The 21,694-nt window shown below is 48.8% G+C and overlaps 1 protein-coding gene across 2 annotated transcripts in view; it reads left to right on the forward strand.

The window, feature by feature from the left end:
* EIF2AK4 (eukaryotic translation initiation factor 2 alpha kinase 4) overlaps positions 1 to 21,694 on the forward strand; it is a 208,410-nt gene that overhangs the window by 34,052 nt on the left and 152,664 nt on the right. For both annotated transcript variants that reach the window (XM_073610756.1, XM_073610757.1), the window contains exon 3: positions 8,889 to 8,991. In XM_073610756.1, the coding sequence (XP_073466857.1) occupies positions 8,889 to 8,991 (103 nt within the window). The remainder of the gene's footprint in view (positions 1 to 8,888; positions 8,992 to 21,694) is intronic.

Genomic DNA, 21,694 nt, shown 5'->3' on the forward strand with positions numbered 1-21,694 from the left:
CAGAAGGGGCGGATTGGCGAATGCCAAGTCTATCCGCGAGGCAGTTTTGTGGGAGGCCGAGTAGCAGGAGTAGGATCTGGTAGAGGGGTGCTTCCATCTCCATACCTCTTCTAAACCTATTGCCTGAGCCCAGGTGGGGAGTTCCGCGCAGTAATTTTTAGGGGGAGTGGGTCTGTCAAGCTCCGGTGACAAAATAGCATTGAAATCCCCCATGATCAAAATCTTTCCAGGACAAAAGGGGGTGATTTTTTCCAAAACCGTGTATAGAATCTTGGAAGAGAAAGGTGGTGGGACATACATATTTACCACAATGTACCTTTGTGACCACAAGGTAAATATTACCAAAACAAATCTACCGTGAGGGTCTGTGCACATTTCTTCAATTACACATGGGAAGTTTTTGTGTATCAGAACTGACACTCCCCTTGCGTAAGTAGAATATGTGGCGTGGAGCGCCCTCTGAATCCACGGCTTTTTTAGTGTTAAGATTTTGCTGCCCATAAGATGCGTCTCCTGGAGAAGTATAAGTTGGGGAGAGTTGGACTTTAACTGCTTCAGATCCGGGCCGTTGTAAAATGACGTCAACAGCGCGGATCTAAATTGCCGGGACGACGTCTATTGACGTCGTCCCGTGCATGAGCGGCCTGCGCGCCCCCTGCAGGGCGCGCGCGGCGCGCTCGGTGATCAGCGAGTCTATGAGACTCGCCTGATCACAGATCAGAGTAAGGGGTTGGTCCCGACCCCTTACCACATGATCAGCTGTCAGCCAATGACAGCTGATCATGTGATGTAAACAGAGCCGGTAATCGGCTATTTTTCCTCCTCGCGCTGACAGCGCGAGGAGGAAAAAAAAAAACCCGATCACCGGCGGCCGTGATCGGGACATCAGTCCCGATCACGGCGATCTTCTGACACAAGGCAATAGGCAGCAGTGCTGCCTACCAGTGCCCACCAGCGTCACCCATCAGTGCCCACAGTGCCAACAATCAGCGCCACCCATCAGTGCCCACAGTGCTACCCATCAGTGCCCACAGTGCTACCCATCAGTGCCCACAGTGCCACCCATCAGTGCCCACAGTGCCACCCATCAGTACCACCCATCAGCACCCACATCAGTGCCACCCATCAACACCCACATCAGTGCAACCTATCAGTGCCCATCAGTGTCACCTACCAGTGCCCATAAGTGCCCATCAGTGCCACCCATCAGTGCCCCCCCATCAGTGGTACCTATCCGTGCCACCCATCCGTGCCACCCATCCATGCCACCCATCCGTGCCACCCATCCGTGCCACCCATCCGTGCCACCCATCTGTGCCACCCATCTGTGCCACCCATCCGTGCCACCCATCCGTGGCCATCAGTGCCGCCTTATCTGTCCCCATCAGTGCCGCCTTATCTGTCCCCATCAGTGCCGCCTTAACTGTGCCTATCAGTGCCGCCTTAACTGTGCCCATCAGTGCCGCCTTATCTGTGCCTATCCGTGCCCATCAGTGCAGCCTATCAGTGCCCACCAGTGCCACCTCATCAGCGCATATCAATGAAGGAGAAAAATTACCTGTTTGCAAAATTTTATAACAAACTATTAAACATGATTTTTTTTTTTTTTCAAAAATTTCCATCTTTTTTTGTTTGTTTAGCAAAAAATAAAAATCCCAGATGTGATCAAATACCACCAAAAGAAAGCTCTATTTGTGGGAAAAAAATGATAAAAATTTCATTTGGGTACAGTGTTGTATGACCGCGCAATTGTCATTCAAAGTGTGACAGCGCTGAAAGCTCAAAATTGGTCTGGGCAGGAGGGGGGTTGAAGTGCCCAGTAAGCAAGTTGTTAAATATTGAAATAAGAGGGCTCTTTTAAATTTGGAATTTAGGCCTCTAATGTTCCAAGAGAGAACAGTAAAGGAGCTTGTCTTTTGATCAGCCATCAAGTTCAGTGTTCAGCTGGAGGAGCTGGGAGAGGGGAGAACGGTTCGAGAGACCAACAATGAGCAGCACAATCTTGATCATGACATATGATTGTAAGCACTGTAATAACATAACCTTCAAGTATATTAAAAATTCAAACAGAAACCGTCCCAAGCGCATAGTGCTTATCCTACTAGTTCCCGCCCTCCTCTCAAAACGAGTGAAGGGGGCGGGAATAGTTTTTACCCAAAAACTTAATCAACCAAACCGGTAATCTATATTTAGTCCATTGGACCCTATATCTTAGGTCACTACCAGTATACGAACTCTTGGTGTACTAGATCTTGATTAGAGGAAAAAAAAAAAAAAGGGGGGGGGAAGAGGGGGGGGTGTGAAAAGGGGGGGGGGGGGGTGAGAGAATCCTTCTCCCTTTCCTTCCTCCTCTCTTGGGTGGATCCCTGTACGGGGATCAAAAGCAGAAGGAAAAAAAAATAAAAAATAAAAATTTATAACTGTGTGACAGTCGCCAGAGTTCCTCAGGCAGGATGAATGTTCCATTGTTCTATTCCGCAACGGAGTGTTCGATGTAGGATGGGAAGATGACAAGGTGTATCAGCATAGGAGTGCTCATGGGCAATCAGTGAGTATTGTTATAAGTCATCTTATGACAGGATGTAGAACAGTATATAATGGTAGGGTACTTAGCTGGCTTCAGTCTGCTGTATGACCGTATTCAACTTGGTTGGCAATATAACTCTAGCGGGTGTCCAGCCATGTCGCAGCAGCCTCTGGAGTGTCGAAAAAGCGAGTGTTGTCTCCATCCGTGACCCGCAGTCTGCTAGGGTAAAGAAGGCCGAACCGTATTCCCTTTTCTCTAAGTCGGCGTCTCACATCCGTGAAGGACTTACGTCGCTGCTGCACTTCTTGAGAGAAATCTGGGAAGAAAGATAATTTGGCGTTCTCAAATTTTATTTCAGGCATGGTTCGAGCCGCCGCCAGGATGCGGTCCCGATCGCGGTAGTTTAGCAATCGTAGCAGGAAAGGGCGCGGAGGGGCCCCTGGTCTTGGAGGAAGTGGTGGGACTCTGTGGGCTCTCTCCACCACAAATGTGGACGGGATAGGATCTAGATTGAACAGGGTGGATAGTAACTGTTCAGTGAATTCCGCTGGTTTAAGGCCCTCGGCTCTCTCCGGTAAACCCAGTATGCGAATGTTATTTCGTCTGAGGCGGTTTTCGGTGTCTATGGCCCGTTCCTGCAGCGCCTTCACTTGAAGTTGCAGGGCTCTCACCTCCCTGGAATCCGACCGGACCACATCCTCCACCGTGGAGACCCTGTCTTCTACTTCGGCTATGCGGGATCTGAACTTATCCATATCTTGCCGGATGAGACCGACATCAACTGTCAGGAAATCTATTTTGGCCGTCAAGGTTTCTTTACACGCTGTAATAGCCGCCAGAATCTCTGCCCCCGATGGGGTCGCAGCTGCCCCCGATGCTGCAGACGTTTGCGCGCCCGTCTCCATCCCAGCACCCGTCTGTCGCTTCGACAAGGTGGCTACCGCTGGAGAGGTATGGGAGTTTCTTTTCCCGGATTGTGTAGGACGGGTCCTGGGAGGGCCCATCCGCAGTATAGCTCGATTTGGCAGGAGTAACCTGTGGAGTCAGCCAGTATACACCAAGTCACAGAGAGCAGGATGGAGGATGTGTTGAGTATAGATAGTCTATGTTAGGCCTTCAGTACTGCCCCTCGACTGTCAGGATGGTGCCTCAGATGAGGCAGTATATGAAAGCTGGGGCACAGCGCTGTGTGGAGGACTCTCCTGACTTGTTAGGCCGCAAGATGGCGGCGGCCGTGGGCGTCCGAGTCTCGCCCGACTGGATCCACAGGCGGTCCCCCGAACCCCAAGCCAGGCAATCTGCCCTCCGGGGTGGGTGTCTCCTCCGATGGACAGGGAACGGTCGCCGCTCGGTCCGCGGAGCGCGGTACTCAAGCCCGCTGATGTCGGAGGCTCCGTAGGCCTCAAGATGGCGGCGGGTCAGCAGTGTGTGGAGCCGGACGCGGCCTGTTGAGACCCGATCGGTCGGCCGGTCTTCACAATTCTTGCCTGAGTGGGTGCAGGAGGTGTCCCGGGCCAGTGTGTGGAGCCGGTCGCGGCTTGTTGGAGGGCGCACCTGACCTGTTAGGCCGCAAGATGGCGGCGGCCGCGGGCACCGAGTCCCGCCCGAAAGGATCCACAGGCGGTCCCCCGGACCCCAAGCCAGGTAATCCACCTACCGGGATGGGCGTCTCCTCCGATGGACCGGGAACGATCGCCGCTTGGTCCGTGGAGCGCGGTGCTCAAGCCCGCTGATGTCGGAGGCTCCGTAGGCCTCAAGATGGCGGCTGGCCAGTAGTGTGTGGAGCCGGTCGCGGCCTGTTGAGACCCGATCGGTTGGCCGGGCTTCACTATTCTTGCCTGAGTGGGTGTAGGAGGTGTCCCGGTCCAGTTAGGGAGAGGATGGAGGCTCTTCAGCTGAGTCACTTAGCAGGATGGTTGCGGATAGAATTCAGGCTCAGCGGAGCTCTGCAACACACGTCTTGCTTGGTCTACATCCGGACACGCCCCCCCATTTACTAATTTTAAATGTTTCCCAAATGGCTAGTGTATGTTTAGTTATAGGATTATTGAGTTTTTTACGGTCGGAGGAATTAGACCATACGAGGTTGGTTATTGAAAGTGGGTGGCGATCTATTGATTCCAGCAGCATTTTCAATTTCAAAGTAGAGAAAAAAAGTGTTTATTTTTTATACTTCTTCTTTTTTTTTTTTTTTTTTTTTGTCTGTGGATTGCATTAAAAATAATTTTTTGCAAGACGCTATCACAAAAAGCATTGTTTGTTATAAAAAACACTGGGGTTGATTTACCAAAACTAGAGACTGCAAAATCTGGTGCAGCCGTGCATGGTAGCCAATCAGCTTCTAACTTCAGCTTGTTCAGTTAAGCTTTGACAATAAAACTTGGAAGCTGATTGGCTACCATGCCCGGCTGCACCAGATTTTGCACTCTTCAGTTTTAGTAAATAAACTGCTATGTGTATTACTATACTAAGTAATGACAAAGTTATTGTTGACTAAACAGGCCCATAGAGGAAATATAAACATTACTCTGGTCCTTAGGGGATATAGGCTTCATGTACACAGGACGTTTAAAATCCTTTTCTGAACGATGGTTAAAAAATGCCTGTTTTGCTACTTTTACATGCCGTGTTTAGCGGCGTTTGAGAGTTTGTGTTCAGAAGCATTTTTAACTGCTTCAGCCCGGAAGATTTTACCCCTTTCCTGACCAGGGCACTTTTTGCGATTCGGCACTACGCCGATTTAACTGACAATTGTGCGGTCGTGCAATGTTGCACCCAAACAAAATTGACGTCCTTTTTTTCCCACAAATAGAGCTTTCTTTTGGTGGTATTTGATCACCTCTGCATTTATTTTTTGCGCTATAAACAAAAAAAGAGCGACAATTTTGAAAAAAAAACGCAATATTTTTTACTTTTTGCTGTAATAAATATCCCCCAAAAATAGTTTTTTCCTCAGTTTAGGCCGATATGTATTCTTCTACATATTTTTGGTAAAAAAAATTGCATTAAGCGTATATCGATTGGTTTTCGCAAAAGTTACAGCGTCTACAAAATAGGGGATAGTTTTATGGCATTTTTATTATTATTTTTTTTTTTACTAGTAAAATCGATCTGCAATTTTTATCGGGACTGTGACATTATGGCAGATACGTCGAACAATTTTGAAACTTTTTTTTTAGACCATTGGCATTTTTACAGCGATCAGTGCTATAAAAATGCATTGATTACTGTAAAATGTCACTGGCAGTGAAGGGTTAACACATAGGGGCGATCAAGGGGTTAATGTGTTCCCTATTGTGTTTTCTAAATGAAAGGGGGAGGGGAATGTGTAGGGGAGATGACAGATCGCTGTTCATACTCTGTATGAACAGACGCTCTGTCCTCCCCTCAGAGAACCGGGATCTGTGTGTTTAAACACACAGATCTCGGTTCTCCGTGTGCCCCGAGTGATCACAGAGCCCGGCGGTGATCATGACCGCCGGGGCACAGTCAATCTCTCTCTCTTTCTCTCTCTCTCTCTCCTCTCTCTCTCTCTCTCTCTCTCTCTCCCCCTCTCTCTCTCTCTCTCTCTCTCTCTCTCTCTCTCTCCCCCTCTCTCTCTCTCCCCCTCTCTCTCTCTCTCTCTCCCCCTCTCTCTCTCTCTCTCTCCCCCCTCTCTCTCTCTCTCTCTCTCCCCCCCCCCTCTCTCTCTCTCTCTCTCTCTCTCTCTCTCTCTCTCTCTCTCTCTCTCTCTCTCTCTCTCTCTCCCCCCCCCCCCCAATTGTAAACGCTTATAAATCTGAGTTACCACGTTCACACGCCGTTGCAAGCATTTGCCGTTTCAAATGCCACTAAACTACCATTCTAAAACGCGATTTTCTGCTTTCAAAAACATGGGGCTGCATTTGGTTGTCTACTTTATCAGTCACTGACATGAAACACACAGGATTTAGGAAAGTTAGAAAATAGAAGTTTGATCCTACTTGTAAAGGATTAGTAACTGACACTATCTAAAGCAGAAGATCAGCGTTTTGTTTAAATGGGTCTTCTGATATAAATAAAGCTTGCACAAAACCCTAGGATGTTCTGGAATGCAAATGTCAACCAGCTCCTGTTTTGGGATCCTTTTTCATCTGCCTCTTGGACCTCACTGTTGGCTCATTACTCTGATGGGTCATTTACCTGGCCAGTTGTAGGTTATGGAGAGGGCGAGGCCAGGTTTTCAACCACTGAAGCTGTGTAACATTTGCATAGCAGACCACCACTTCGTTTAGGGATTATGAGAGAATTTAGTAAGAAATATGAACTTAGCTCTAGCAGTGTTTTCTAATTTAATTTTAAAGAGACTCTATAATTGCTAATATAACAGTAATAAAGGTGCAGCGACTTAATATACCAACAACAAGTTGAATAGTCAAGTAAATAAAACATCAACAAATCGTGTGCATAAAAACGTGAAAGTGAAAATCGCACACAAAAAAATCTTAAATTAACTAAGAAGTCCTTTAACTCCAGGAATGTCCATGTATTGCTTCCACCATCCAAAAAATGAAACGCCACGTGCAACTGAGGGTAAGACCAAACCCACCAGCTCACAAGCTGCCAATGCAGAAAGTCAGGCTTTGGGAATTAGCAGTCTCAGCTCCACTCTTTGGACATCCAGCTCCATCCATCCACCTGAGGTCCTCTGACTGCAGCAACTATAGATAGTCACCAGCGCTAAAACGTGGCCATGTGTGGGGGAGAAGGGATCACAGTCAATAGCGTGGGGTCTGAACCCAGTGCAGCTGGACCACAGCCATAGCTGGAGGATATGGGTAAAACCGTACTCAGCAAAACAATCCAGCGCTCAATGGGTTAGTAGAAAAAGCAGTCTCACAACAGGCAGTAGAACGTAAGTAGAGCTAGTTTAATCAATGATCATAAGATGTAACCCTGTTGTCAAGCAAGAAGGAATGGGGAGTGATAAAAAGTAAAAGGCTTACGGTGTCACCAGGGAACCACAAAGCAACGAGGAGCTGACAGCATCTGGGTATGGGGAAAACCCTCACAACAGGGGTGGGCGCCAATGCCTCTGCTGTGCTGCAGCCGAATGTAAGACCCGCTCACCAGCGTGTGGAGGATGGCTGGACGTGCTGGAGGCGGAGGCAGCAGTCAGCTTCTGGGAAGGTGGAGAGCCAGACTCCCTGCTTCACGTGTCAGGGACGCCAGACCCGCTGGAGTGCTGACAGGAGGGGGAGAAAGTGCCGCAATGCTGCAGATGAGTTCCCGCTGCTCTCTCCTGGTGTAACGCGTTTCGCGTGCATGCACTTTTTCAAAGGCTTTGAAAAAGCGCATGTACGCAAAATGCGGCGGCTAGGCAGCCAAGAAGCTTGCAGGTCACTTTGGTCCACGAGGTGTCTCATTCATCACAACCTACAGCAACGCTGACCGTCATCCATGTCAGCCAACCCAGCTCTGGTTTCCATCCCTCCGGATATTGAATTTCCCCAGGACACTCCCATGCAGCGCTGAGCAGCAACCAACATGTCTGGTTACACCAGGAGAGAGCAGGGGGAACCCCACAGTTAGGAACACTCATAGGGACCACAGTTAACCCCTTGATCGCCCCCTGATGTTAACCCCTTCCCTGCCAGTGACATTTGGACAGTAATCAGTGGTTATTTTTAGCTCTGATCGCTGTATAAATGTCAATGGTCCCGAAAAAGTGTCAAGTGTCTGATCTGTCCGCCGAAATGTCGCAGTCCCGCTAAAAATCGCTGCTCACCGCCATTACTAGTAAAAAAAAAAAAAAAAAATATATATAATAAAAATGCCATAAATCTAATTCCTAAATTGTAGACGCTATCATTTTTGCACAAACCAATCAATGTACGCTTATTGCGTTTGTTTTTTTTTTGTTTTTTACCAAAAATATGTAGAAGAATACATATGGCCTAAACTGATGAAGAAATTTGTTTTTTTAAAAATGTGGGATATTTACTATAGCAAAAAGTAAAAAATATTGTTTTTTTTTTTTCAAAATTGTCGCTCTTTTTTGTTTATAGCACAAAAAATAAAAACCTCAGAGGTGATCAAATACCACCAAAAGAAAGCTCTATTTGTGGGAAAAAAAGGACGTCCATTTTGTTTGGGTACAATGTCGCATGACCGTGCAATTATCAGTTAAAACGACGCAGTGCCGAATCGCAATAAGTGCTCTGGTCATTAAGGGGGTAAAACCTTCCGGGGCTGAAGTGGTTAAAGGCTCTTTTAGACAGCTTGCTGGAAATGTGTTGAAGATGGATTTTTCTAAAAAAAAGATTTGTTCTTGAAAGTTGTGTGTTTTAATTAAGTGTAAGTTGTTTATTTTGTATTTTGCTTTCTCTTTTGTGTGTCATAGGCCACCGGAAATAAAACTGAAAAATGTGACGGGTTTATCAAATGAAAATGTCCAATCTTTGACATCTAGTTTAGAGGAGCTGGCCACACAGCTGTGTGGGGAGGTAATACTGTTTATCTTGAGAGTAATAGCCGATCTTGTCTATATGTACATATCTTATTGGAGGACATAGGAAAGTGTCTCTTTTGCATGTACAGCACAGACCTCAGCAGAATCTGGTTATTATAGACAACGGCACATCATTGGGCTTTGAGTCATCGCTAAATAAAGCCTTCATACATAATAGTTTACCAAACCAAATACTTGTTCTCATTCATTCAACTACACTAGAAGGTTAATAAATAACAAGTATTTGGTTTGGTAAACTATTATATATGTAGGCTGTATTCAAAGCCCAATGATGTGCAGTTGTCCATAATAACCAGATTTTGCTGTTTATTACAGAACTCTAAAATCTTTTTTTTTTTTTTGCCCTGAGTGTGTTTAAAATTGCCATTTTTGTAATGTACAGTACTGTGCAAAATTTTTAGGCAGGTGTGACGAAATACTGTAACATAATGTTTTAAAAAATATGTATTTTATTTATTATTACCAATTTACAAAATTCAAAGTGAGCGAACAGAAGAAAAATCAAACTCAAATTGATATTTGGAGTGACTACCCTTTGGCTTCAAAGCAGTATCAATTCTTCTAGGTACACACAGTACTTGTGCACACAGTTTTTGAAGGAACTCGGTAGGTAGGTTGTTCCAAACATCTTGGAGAACTACCCACAGATCTTCTGTGGACGTATGCTGCCTCAAATCCTTCTGTCTCTTCATATCATCCCAGACAGACTCGATGTTGAGATCAGGGCTCTGTGGGAGCCAAACCATCACTTCCAGGACTCCTTGTTCTTTACACTGAGGATAGTTCTTAACCACTTGACTTCTGTAAGATTTACCCTCTTCATGACCAGGCCGCCTTTTTGTGATACGGCACTGCGTTACTTAAACTGACAATTGCATGGTCATGCAATGCTGTACCCAAATAAAATTTATGTCCTTTTTTTTCCCCACAAATAGAGCTTTTTTTGGTGGTATTTGATGACCTCAGCGTTTTTTTAATTTTTTGCACTATAAACACAAAAAGACCGACAATTTTTTAAAAAACACAAAAATATTTTTTACTTTCTGCTATAAAACATCCAATTAAAAAAAATTGAAAAGAAATCAAATTTCTTCATAAATTTAGGCCAATATGTATTCTGCTACATGTTTTTGGTAAAAAAAAAATCCCAGCAAGCGTATGTTGATTTATGCATACTTAAAAGCATCTACAAACTATGGGATGTATACTGGATTTTTTTTTTATATACTAGTAATGGCGGCGATTGGCAACTTATAGCGGGACTGTGATATTGCGGCGGACAATCGGACAATGACACTTTTGACACGGTACGGGAACCAGTGACACTAATACAGATCAGTGTTAAAAGTATGCACTGTCACTATACTAATAACCCTGGATGGGAAGGGATTAAACATGTAGGGCAATCAAAGGGCTAACTGTGTGCCTAACCAGTATTTATTTACTATGTGTGCTGCTTTTACCAAGGGAAGAGATGGATTTAAGTCTCTGCTTTGCACACGCCCCCTGTAGGCGGAAGTGTGGGATCACGTGTAAATATATACGTGATCCAGTGCACAGCCGCCGCCCTGTAGCAGTAAAACTGCTATGGGGTGGTCAGAAAAAGGTTAATGAGATTGGCTGCATGTTTGGGGTCGTTGCCCTGCTGCATAATAGATTTGGGGCCAAACACACGCCTCTCTGATGGCATAGATAAGTATTCTTAATTTCTCAAGTCGTCTTCCAGGACGGCACCCTGAGAGATGACTGGTCCACCTGAAAGGAAACACAATCAATCAAGAGGTTAAAGGCCCCCGCCCCTCCCGATGCTCCTCAGTTTTTGATTGTGTTTCCCCACAGCGAAACCGTTTGTTATTTTTCTGTTGACCTAAAAGCCTGGGGCTGGTGGTCTCCCCCTGGGAGCCGGACCAAATGCCTGGGAAGCCGATGGGTCCGGCCGGATGGTTCTCATCCTTCCTGGGGGGTTTCCCAATCCGTTTCTCGGGGGGGGGGGGAGGCAGCAGAAGCGGGACCCTGGTCGGTGACCGTGCTTCTTTCCATGGAAGAGCCCCCCCGAGTGCTGAAGAACCCTGGGTACGGTGGGGTACCCAGAACTTCAGGGGCCAAATTTCCTGTTGCCCTTCCTTACCTGTGCGGTGGCCACGCAGTTGCAGGAGTTGGTGGTTTTCTTTCTAATGGCTACAAGACCACAGGGGGTGAGTCTGGGCAGGCCTGTCTGCCCACCGACTGACCGGAACGACCGTTCGCGGGGGTCGTGCAGCAAGAAGCTCTGCAAGAGCTTTTCTTCCGGCCTTCTCCTTGCTTAGTGTATGCAGCCAGCATACAGAGGATATAAAAAGCCACAGGGAACAGGCGCCCATGTCTCCTCTGCGTTCCTATATGCAGCACCTCCAGGGAGAAATCGGAAGTAGCATGGAACATGAGAAGGAGTGACCTGCAGGATCTGCGGCCATGGAAGAGACCACAGGGGGTGAGTCTGAACGGCCTCCGGAGGTTTAGAGGGGGAGGGTACCCCAACTCTTCTCCGATTCTCACAGTGTATGCCTGTGTGTTTTTCAGGGGACGATGCTATTGCCCGTGAGGTTGCCAGCCGTCCTGTGAAATCCTCCACCTGCTCTAAAAGATGTGGGAACTGTAATGACAGGCTACCTCCAGATCATCCAAAGCCCGTCTGTTTTAAATGCATACAGAAGTTGACAGGGAAGGAGACATCTCAGATGATGAAGGAATTCCTTACTGTGCAAACTGAGATGCTGTCCACCTTAAAGTCTTTTCAGGCCACCCTTAAGCCTAGGGATTCAGAGGCTCACTCTAGTAAGGATGCCTCTTCCCAGGAGAGCTTCGCCTCCTCTAGGAGGTATCGGGCAGATGTACTGAAGTATCCACTCCCCCATGATTCAGAGGAGGAGTGTGATTTAGAAGTTCCTAATCAGGGGTTTTCTGATGAAGGGGTGGTGGACAGCCAAGAGGAGGATGGGAGGGAGGAATCCAGGTCTAGCAGACATATATTTTCTGCCGACGACATGGAAGATCTTCTGAAAGCTATTTATGCCTCAGAAGAGATTCAGGAGTCTGCTGCACAGGTGTCCGCTCAGGATAGGATGTATAGAGGCTTGATTAAACCTCAGGCCAGGGTCCTTCCGGTACATTCCGCCCTTAAGGAAGTCATCTTAAGGGAATGGAAAGAACCAGAAAGAAGGCTTCTGAAATATAAAACCTGGAAGCGTAGATGCCCCTTCTCTGAGGAGAATGAGGAAAAGTTTTTCAAAACTCCTAGACTAGACGCCTCCTTAGCACAGGTCTCTAAGCAGTCAGATCTTTCCTTCGAAGATACCAGTAATTTAAAGGATCAAATGGATCGCAGGGCAGAAACCATTTTACGCAGAGCCTGGGAAGCTAAAGCTGTGGCTATGAGCCCTGCATTGGCCTCAGCTTGCATCGCAAGGAATGCCGACACATGGGTCTGTAAATTAATGGACCACGTATCCTGAACCTCCAAATCCAAGGAGGTCCTGGATTCCCTGGAGGTCGTAGGGAACGCTGTCGCATATTTAGCAGATGCTGCGGTTGAGACAGTGCGTACAACTGCTAAGACAGGTGCCTTACTAAACTCAGCCAAGCGAGCCCTCTGGGTTAAAACCTGGGATGGGGATAGCTCATCCAAAACCCATCTATGTGGTCTCCCTTTTGAAGGGACGCTCCTTTTTGGTGCTGGCTTAGATCAGGCTTTAGCCAGATCTACCGAGAAAGGGAAAATTTTCCTACCAAACCCAGGAGAGAGAGGACGCGTTTTTTTCGTGGCCCCCAGGCAAAGAATCGCTTCTCCGAGAAAAAGGTCTCCCCTAATAGACGGTGCGCAGGAAAAGACAAACAAAAGACTGGCGTTCTCTTTTCCAGCCAGAAGTCAGTTGACAAGACCCCCAAATGACTTTCTGGTAGGGGGCAGACTTTCCCACTTTACCTCTCAGTGGGAAAGGATCACCCAAAGCCCCTACGTTCTTCGGATCATAAGAGAGGGTTACAGATTGGAGTTTCTCTCTCCTCCACCCCCCAAGTTTCTCTTGACCTGCCTTCCCAGGGATCCCTGCAAAACGGTAGTAATCCTTCAGAACATAAGAGAGCTGGCCAGTCAGGAGGTTATAATACCTGTTCCAGTGGACCAGCAGGGTCAGGGGTTTTATTCCCACATTTTTGTGGTACCAAAACCCTCAGGAAGGTTATTATAAATCTAAGGAACCTCAATGTTTTTCTTCGTTACAAGAAGTTCCGCATGGAGAGTGTCTATTCTCTCAGGAGACATCTCCTCAAGGATGTGTTTATGGTGACCTTAGATTTAAAAGACGCCTACCTTCATGTCCCCATTTTTCAGGGCCATCAAAGCTTCCTGAGGTTTGCGATTGCCTCTCCAGAGGGAGTGCAACACTGGCAGTTTGCGGTCCTCCCCTTTGGACTGGCATCCAGTCCAAGAGTCTTCACAAAGGTCATGGCAGAAGTGGTGGCTTTCCTGTACCTCCAGGGAGTGGCATTGATTCCCTACCTGAACGACATTCTGATTTACAGTCTAAATCGGGATCAACTACTTCTGGATCTATCCAGAGTAGTGGAGACCTTAGAAGCCCTGGGATGGATTGTCAGCAGGGAAAAGTTCTCGCTGACTCCTGCTCAGACAAAGCTGTATCTGGGTTTCCTGGTGGACTCCTCAGAGCAAAAGTTAATTCTTCCTCAGGGCAAGGTAGAGGGCCTGATAGCAGCGGTCATGTCGCTGTTACAGGGAAGGACCATCTCCTACAGAGGTATCATGAGAGTACTGGGTCTGATGACGGCATCTATCCCAGCAGTTCCTTGGGCACAGCTACACTCCAGGCCCCTCCAGCACTTCCTTCTATCCTCTTGGGACAGAAAAAGAGACTCTCTGGACATAGAGATAGCCATCCTGGTCGAAGTAAAGAACTCCCTTCACTGGTGGCTCCTTCCTCAGAGGCTTCAAGGGGGCCTCCTTTGGAGCCAACTTCAGCCTCTCAGGATAACTACAGATGCAAGTTCCTGGGGATGGGGAGCCCACCTGGAGGATCTAATAGCTCAGGGGTCCTGGGATTCAGAACGAAGAAGGGCCTCCTCCAACTTTCGAGAGCTGTTGGCCATAGGAGAAGCAATAAAGGCTTTCCAGGGAAGAATCAGGGGCAGGAGGTGCAGGTCTTGTCAGACAATGCCACGGCAGTGGCGTTTCTGAATCATCAAGGGGGTACCAGATCCACAACACTCCTATCCCTATCAGCAGAGATCCTGTCCTGGGCGGAAAGTCGGATTCCTTCCATCTCCGCAATCCACATAAAGGGGACGTTGAATGTAGAGGCAGACAACCTCAGTCGGCAGCCAATTCTGCAGGGGGAATGGGAACTGAATCCAGAGGTCTTTTCCCTAGTAAGTCGGCAGTTCGGCGTTCCAGAGATGGATCTCTTTGCCCGCAGGAGAAGCAGAAGGGTAAGGAGGTTCTTTTCCCTTGCTCGAGAGAGAGGCTCAGAGGGGATAGATGCGTTGGCACAGGTCTGGGACTTCCGACTGGCCTATGCCTTTCCCCCTCTGGGGTTAATTCCGAGGGTCCTTCAAAAACTGTTCCTCTCGGAAAGCAAGTTGATTCTAATAGCCCCTTGGTGGCCTAAGAGGGCCTGGTTTCCAACCCTGCAGGGTTGGTCCATAGCCCCACCGCTTCACCTCCCTGTCCGGGGCGACCTTCTCCTTCAGGGTCCAGTCCGCCACCCAGACCCCAGCTTCTTCAAGCTGACGGCCTGGCTCTTGAAAGGCAGAACCTGCGGGAGAAGGGGCTGTCGGACAGAGTAGTGGATACACTGCTCCTTGGTAGAAAGCCAGTCACAAGGCGTATTTACGCCAAGATCTGGGCGATTTTCTCTCGCTGGTGCCAGGAGAGAGGGACTTCTCAAAGAGAGATCCCTGCTATCTTAGAATTTCTCCAGGATGGAGCAGATCTAGGTTTGGCAACCAAGACCCTTAAGGCGCAGGTTTCAGCCTTGTCCTGTTTCCTTGAGAAACGTTTGGCATTACACCCCCTGATCAGGAGATTTCTCTTGGTCAGGGAGAGGTTGTCCCCTGTTCAAATGTCCAGGTGTCCTCCTTGGGACCTTACACTAGTACTGGAGGGATTAACAAAGGCCCCATTTGAACCGATAGATCAGATCCCCCTTAGGATCCTGACCTTTAAATTGGCCTTCTTACTAGCAATCACCTCAGCTAGGAGAGTAGGTGACATTCAGGCTTTTTCTATTAAAGAACCATTTTTTTCTCTATTCGAGGACAGGGTTATACTTAGGCAGGACCCCCTGTACCTCTCTAAGGTAGCATCAAAGTTCCATAGGACTCAAGAAGTGGTGCTGCCTTCCTTTTGTAGTAACCCCAAAAGTGAAGGGGAAGTTTCTTTTCATTGTCTGGATGTCAGACGCTGTTTATTATCCTACCTAGAAAGGGTTAAGGAATTCAGAAGGTCCAGCCATCTTTTAGTTAATTTTTCTGGCCAAAAGAAGGGCCAACAGGCATCCAAGGCTTCTATAGCTAGATGGATTAAGCATACCATTTCGTTAGCCTATGAGCAGTCAGGTAAAGCAGCTCCTAGAAATCTTAGAGCGCATTCCACGTGATCTCTGGCAACCTCCGGGGCGGAAAGGGCCGGAGCTTCGGTGGAGCAGATATGTAGAGCTGCTACATGGTCAAGCCAGAACACGTTCCTGAGGCATTATAGAGTGGAGTTACTATCTCCTCAGTACCTGGCATTTGGCAGGAAGGTCCTGCAAGCGGTGGTCCCGTCCTAAAGGTAGGCCTGAGCTACTTGCTCCTCTCTCAGGGTGCCGTCCTGGAAGACGACTTGAGAAAATAACCAGTTACACTTACCGGTAACGGTGTTTCTGGGAAGTCTTCCAGGACGGCAGGCCTACTTCCCACCCGTTCTATTTAGGAAAGATGTAATGTTTAGAGTGTGGTGGTGGTTATGTTTTTCACTCTCGTGCACTGGTGTGGGTCAATACTTTGTCACAACTGAGGAGCATCGGGAGGGGCAGGGGCCTTTAACCTCTTGATTGATTGTGTTTCCTGTCAGGTGGACCAGTCATCTCTCAGGGTGCCGTCCTGGAAGACTTCCCAGAAACACTGTTACCGGTAAGTGTAACTGGTTATTTTATAGCTTTTTTTTTCACACCTGCCTAAAACGTTTGCACAATACTATATGTAATAAGGTGCCCTAAAGGTCCATTGAGATGTTCTATATTTCAATTGCAGGAATTTAAATAATTTGCCACTTCTTTATGCCAGCTTAATAGACTGTACCAAACCTCTGTTCCTGCAAATCCAGCATGATTGTAGCAGTGTGTATGATACTGTATGCTTGCTGTGACCATACTGTTAAACCCACAGTCACAGTAAAGAAGCTGGAGGTCAAACACATTATCTTCCAGCACTTGTAACAAATCAAAATGATCCTTTGTCATAAGCTTGTTTTCCTCTCATGGAGCAGAGACAGACAGACTTTTTCTATGTGCCATAGAGTTGTGGTTACTTGTAAAACAAACAACCCAATCAAAATCATACTAGTCATGAGGGTGTTTAAAATAACGTACAGTGCTTGTTTTCCAGCAGTATTCTCTGCCTACTTTTGTTCGTTCTGGCTCTTTTATATATTTATATAAGCATGCTGAAGTGAGGCAAGATGATTGTAACGACACCCCGAGTATGAAAGGGGTTAAAGTCGTTTAGGACATTCCATACCCAAACACAAAGGCAGCTACCGAACACTCCGATCAGCCGAACAAGAAACCCATACGAATAACTCTCCCCCCAAATATGAGACAAGGCTCTGTCTTGAGTGTCAATTAGGAATCAACTCATTTTTTTCACACATGGACACATCAGATAAAATAACTCAGAGACTCTTTCTCCCCACCCTTGGAAAACCGGGCGGGCCAAACTGTCCAATGACAATGTACACACAGGTCACATGTGTCCAACGTCTCATCAACACACAGTCTTATCAGCAAGGAGAGCTGCTGGAGGAATCCCCCCTCCCTCAATAGAAATACACACCCTGTTATCCAAGGCAGACAGACACAATAGAACAGTGAAATACAGCCCTACCCCAAACTAGCACAGCAAACAGTACACAACAGCATGAGACAACACACAATAAGTACACAACATTGTGAAGCAGTCACTATTTATAATATGGCATATACGGGGTTCCCAGAGTTTTGTGTTTTGGGGGGACATGGACTTGAATCCAAAGTAACATTAGTTCAGGGTCCCCAGACATACACCTCACAAAGAGTATTGTTCCCTTAAAATCCAGGGCCCGTAATCGGTTGGCAAGAGGCTTGCATTCAGTCCTCTCCAAAAGCCTCTGTCCCAGCTAGGTCTGTCACATTTCTCCCCTTTCGGCAGGAGACTAACACAGGAGGAGACCCCAGACGAGTTGACTCCGAAGTTAGTAGTTCCAGCCCCCCAATGCCGGTATCCACACAGTACCCCAAATAAATTGTCCCAAACATAGCATTACTCACCCAGCCAACCTCTGCCTCTCTCAGAGAACATGCCCGCCGCTGGGGAGAGGCCTGGACTGGCCCTTCTCCCTGAAGTCCTTTCAGCCGCTGGAGAGAAGACAGGGTGACTGGGCTCACGGCGTCATGCTGTTGGGGATCTGGGCCGACCGCCCAGCATCCCTGGGGTATACAAGTGGAGACTGAAGTCCCATCCACTTTTGGTAGGTGAAAATCCCCCAGTGCTTGCAAAGCATGGTTGCCATCCTCCTGTCCCAGTGCTGCACCAATTTTTGGGGTTGAGTCAGTGAAGACCGAAGTCCCATCCACTACCACAGGAACTACCTCTTCTGTTAGGTGAGGGCAGAGGCTTGCAGCACTCTGCTCTGTTGCCAGCTCTTCTACTGGGTTGGTGGCATTATTCTGGGGTGCCATCTGCTGCTGGGAAGGGACCATTTCCTTCTCACCCTGGGCCTCCAGAACCGCCACAGTTGTAGGGCAGAGGTCTTGGATCCCCTGTCCGGTGCCAGCGCTTCAGCTGGGGAAGTTCTTTGTAACTCCACCGACACTGCTGTTGGTGCTGGGCAGAGCACAGTGAAGTTTGGCCCCAATACCAGCTCTTCTGCTGGAGGCTCATCAGGTTGTTCTTCCTCAGCAGAAAAGTCTATCAAATCCCCGGTCTCTGCAACTGGTGTCTGGGGAGAAACGTTCACAATCTCATGTCCATGGAACCAGAAGATGCTATCAGTGCTGGGCAGAGGTTAGCAGAACTCTGCCCTGTTGTCAGCACTTCAGCTTTGGGATGGCAATCTCTAGATTTTCCACTGCCGATTCTTCAGCCATGATTTCAGAGTTGTCAACTGGTAATTCCTGATAGTCCCAGGCAAAGGGAGCCTCACCCTGTTGCTGAGCAAAGTCTAGCAGCTGTCTGTAGGCGATCTCCAGCTCCCATTCCTGAACGGCCAGAAACTCCAAATCTTCCTGTGCCCAGTGAGACATTCAATCTTCGCTCTGTGTTTTCCCTTATTTCCTCCAAACGCCACTCCCGATCACTCCCAAAGTCAGGGTCCCTGGACAGCCTCCAATACAACAATCCCAGGCCATCATAGTCAAAGCCCTCTGTGGGGCTGTCATCCGCTGACCACGGGCACTCATGGGCTACATACCACCCGAGGACTCTGTAGCTCTCGTCCAACCGCATCTCTGCCCGGATCAGCCTGCTTAAGGCCCCTTTCACACTTATACGACTTGTCCCACGATTTTGTACTGCAAAATCGTATGACAAGTCATTCTCCATGATTTTCAATGACTACCATTCATATTGGCACGACTAAGTCGTGCCGACTTGAAAGTAGTCCCTGCACTACTTTGGTCCAACTTCTATGCGAGTTGTACTCCATAGACCTCAATGTTAAACCCTGAAGTAGCATGCAAATCGTGCCTGAATAATATAGACGTGACTTCAGTACGACTTTGTAAGCACAAGCCTGGCTCGCTGATTGGGAAAGGAAAACTTTTTTCCTTTTGCGATGAGCGACAGGCAGTGCTGACAGCTGTCTGGTATGGATCCTGAGGGGGAACGCTGCGCCAAGTTTTAAATGAAAAAAACGGCGTGGGTTCTCCCCCAGGGGCATACCAGGCCCTTAGGTCTGGCATGGATCTAAGGGGAACCCCCTACGCCGAAAAATCGGCCTGGGCCCCCCCCAAAATCCATACCAGACCCTTATCCGAGCACGCAGCCCGGCCGGTCAGGAATGGGTGTGGGGACGAGCGAGCGCCCCCCCCCTCCTGGACCGTACCAGGCCACATGCCCTCAACATGGGGGGGTGGGTGCTTTAGGGCATGGAGGGCACCCTGCGGGGCCCCCCCACCCCAAAACACCTTGTCCCCATGTTGATGAGGACAAGGGCCTCTTCCCGACAACCCTGGCCGTTGGTTGTCGGTGTCTGCGGGCGGGGGGGGTTTATCGGAATCCGGGAGCCCCCTTTAATAAGGGGGCCCCCAGATCCCGGCCCCCCACCCTATGTGAATGAGTATGGGGTACATGGTACCCCTACCCATTCACCTAGGCAAAAAAGTGTCAATAAAAAACACAGTACACAGGTTTTTAAAGTAATTTATTAGGCAGCTCCGGGGTCTTCTTCCGACTTCGCGGGTCCTCTTCCGACTTCGGGGGTCTCTCCGGTGTCTCCTCCCGGTGTCCTGATCTTCTGCCGGCTCCTACGCTATCTTCTGCAGCTCAATTGCTAGCGGTGGCCTGGACTTCTGCCTTCTACCTTCTTCTTTTCTTCCAGAGATGTTGACACGACGCTCTCTCCAGCTGAAATGGTCTCTGAACGCTCCGCAATGGACTTATATAGGCGGTGACCCCGCCCCCTTATGAGGTCACTGTCCCGGGGCATGCTGGGACTGTGCCGTCATAAGGGGGCGTGGTTATCACCCGGTGACCACGCCTCCTAAAACGTCAGTCCCAGCATGCCCAGGGACTGTGACGGCATAAGGGGGCGGGGTCACCGCCTATATAAGTCCGTTGCGGAGCGTTCAGAGACCATTGCAGCTGGAGAGAGCGTCGTGTCAAGATCTCTGGAAGAGAAGAGGGAAGAAGACGATCCAGAAGTCCGGACCACCGCTGGCAAAAGAGCGGCAGAAGATAGCGGTGGAGCCGGCAGAAGATGCGGACATCGGGAGAAGGCACCGGAGAGACCCCCGAAGTCGGAAGAGGACCCCCGAAGTCGGAAGAAGACCCCAGTGCTGCCTAATAAATTACTTTAAAAACCTGTGTACTGTGTTTTTTATTGACACTTTTTTGCCTAGCTGAATGGGTAGGGGTACCATGTACCCCATACTCATTCACATAGGGTGAGGGGCCGGGATCTGGGGGCCCCCTTATTAAAGGGGGCTCCCGGATTCCGATAAGCCCCTCGCCCGCAGACCCCGACAACCAACGGCCAGGGTTGTCGGGAAGAGGCCCTTGTCCTCATCAACATGGGGACAAGATGCTTTGGGATGGGGGGGGCCGCAGAACCCCCGAAGTCGGAAGAAGACCCCGGTGCTGCCTAATAAATTACTTTAAAAACCTGTGTACTGTGTTTTTTATTGACACTTTTTTGCCTAGCTGAATGGGTAGGGGTACCATGTACCCCATACTCATTCACATAGGGTGAGGGGCCGGGATCTGGGGGCCCCCTTATTAAAGGGGGCTCCCGGATTCCGATAAGCCCCTCGCCCGCAGACCCCGACAACCAACGGCCAGGGTTGTCGGGAAGAGGCCCTTGTCCTCATCAACATGGGGACAAGATGCTTTGGGATGGGGGGGCCGCAGAACCCCCGAAGTCGGAAGAAGACCCCGGTGCTGCCTAATAAATTACTTTAAAAACCTGTGTACTGTGTTTTTTATTGACACTTTTTTGCCTAGCTGAATGGGTAGGGGTACCATGTACCCCATACTCATTCACATAGGGTGGGGGGCCGGGATCTGGGGGCCCCCTTATTAAAGGGGGCTCCCGGATTCCGATAAGCCCCTCGCCCGCAGACCCCGACAACCAACGGCCAGGGTTGTCGGGAAGAGGCCCTTGTCCTCATCAACATGGAGACAAGGTGCTTTGGGGTGGGGGGGCCGCAGGGCGCCCCCCCATGCCCCAAAGCACCCACCCCCCATGTTGAGGGCATGCGGCCTGGTATGCTCCAGGAGGGGGGGGCGCTCGCTCGTCCCCACCCCCATTCCTGACTGGCCAGGCTGCGTGCTCGGATAAGGGTCTGGTATGGATTTTGGGGGGACCCCCACGCCGATTTTTCGGCGTAGGGGGGTTCCCCTTACAATCCATACCAGACCTAACGGCCTGGTATGCCCCTGGGGGGGAACCCACGCCAGTTTTTTAATTTAAAACTTGGCGTGGAGTTCCCCCTTATGATTCATACCAACTACTGTATGTTTTCATTTGTTAATGCCAAAAATGTGGCAAAGTAGTACTGCTCCCAAATCGTGGTAAAATCGCGGCAAAATCGCAGCCGCGAAATCGCTGTAAAATCGCGCGACTTTGAAGTCGTATAAGTGTGAAAGTGGCCTCACTCAGCTGTCCACTCCTGCTTCGGTTGTTTCCCCAATAACAGCATTCGTACGTCATACTGCGACCGGTACCTTAC

This window comes from Aquarana catesbeiana, linkage group LG13 (genome assembly GCF_042186555.1).
Source record: "Aquarana catesbeiana isolate 2022-GZ linkage group LG13, ASM4218655v1, whole genome shotgun sequence".
NCBI lineage: Eukaryota > Metazoa > Chordata > Amphibia > Anura > Ranidae > Aquarana > Aquarana catesbeiana.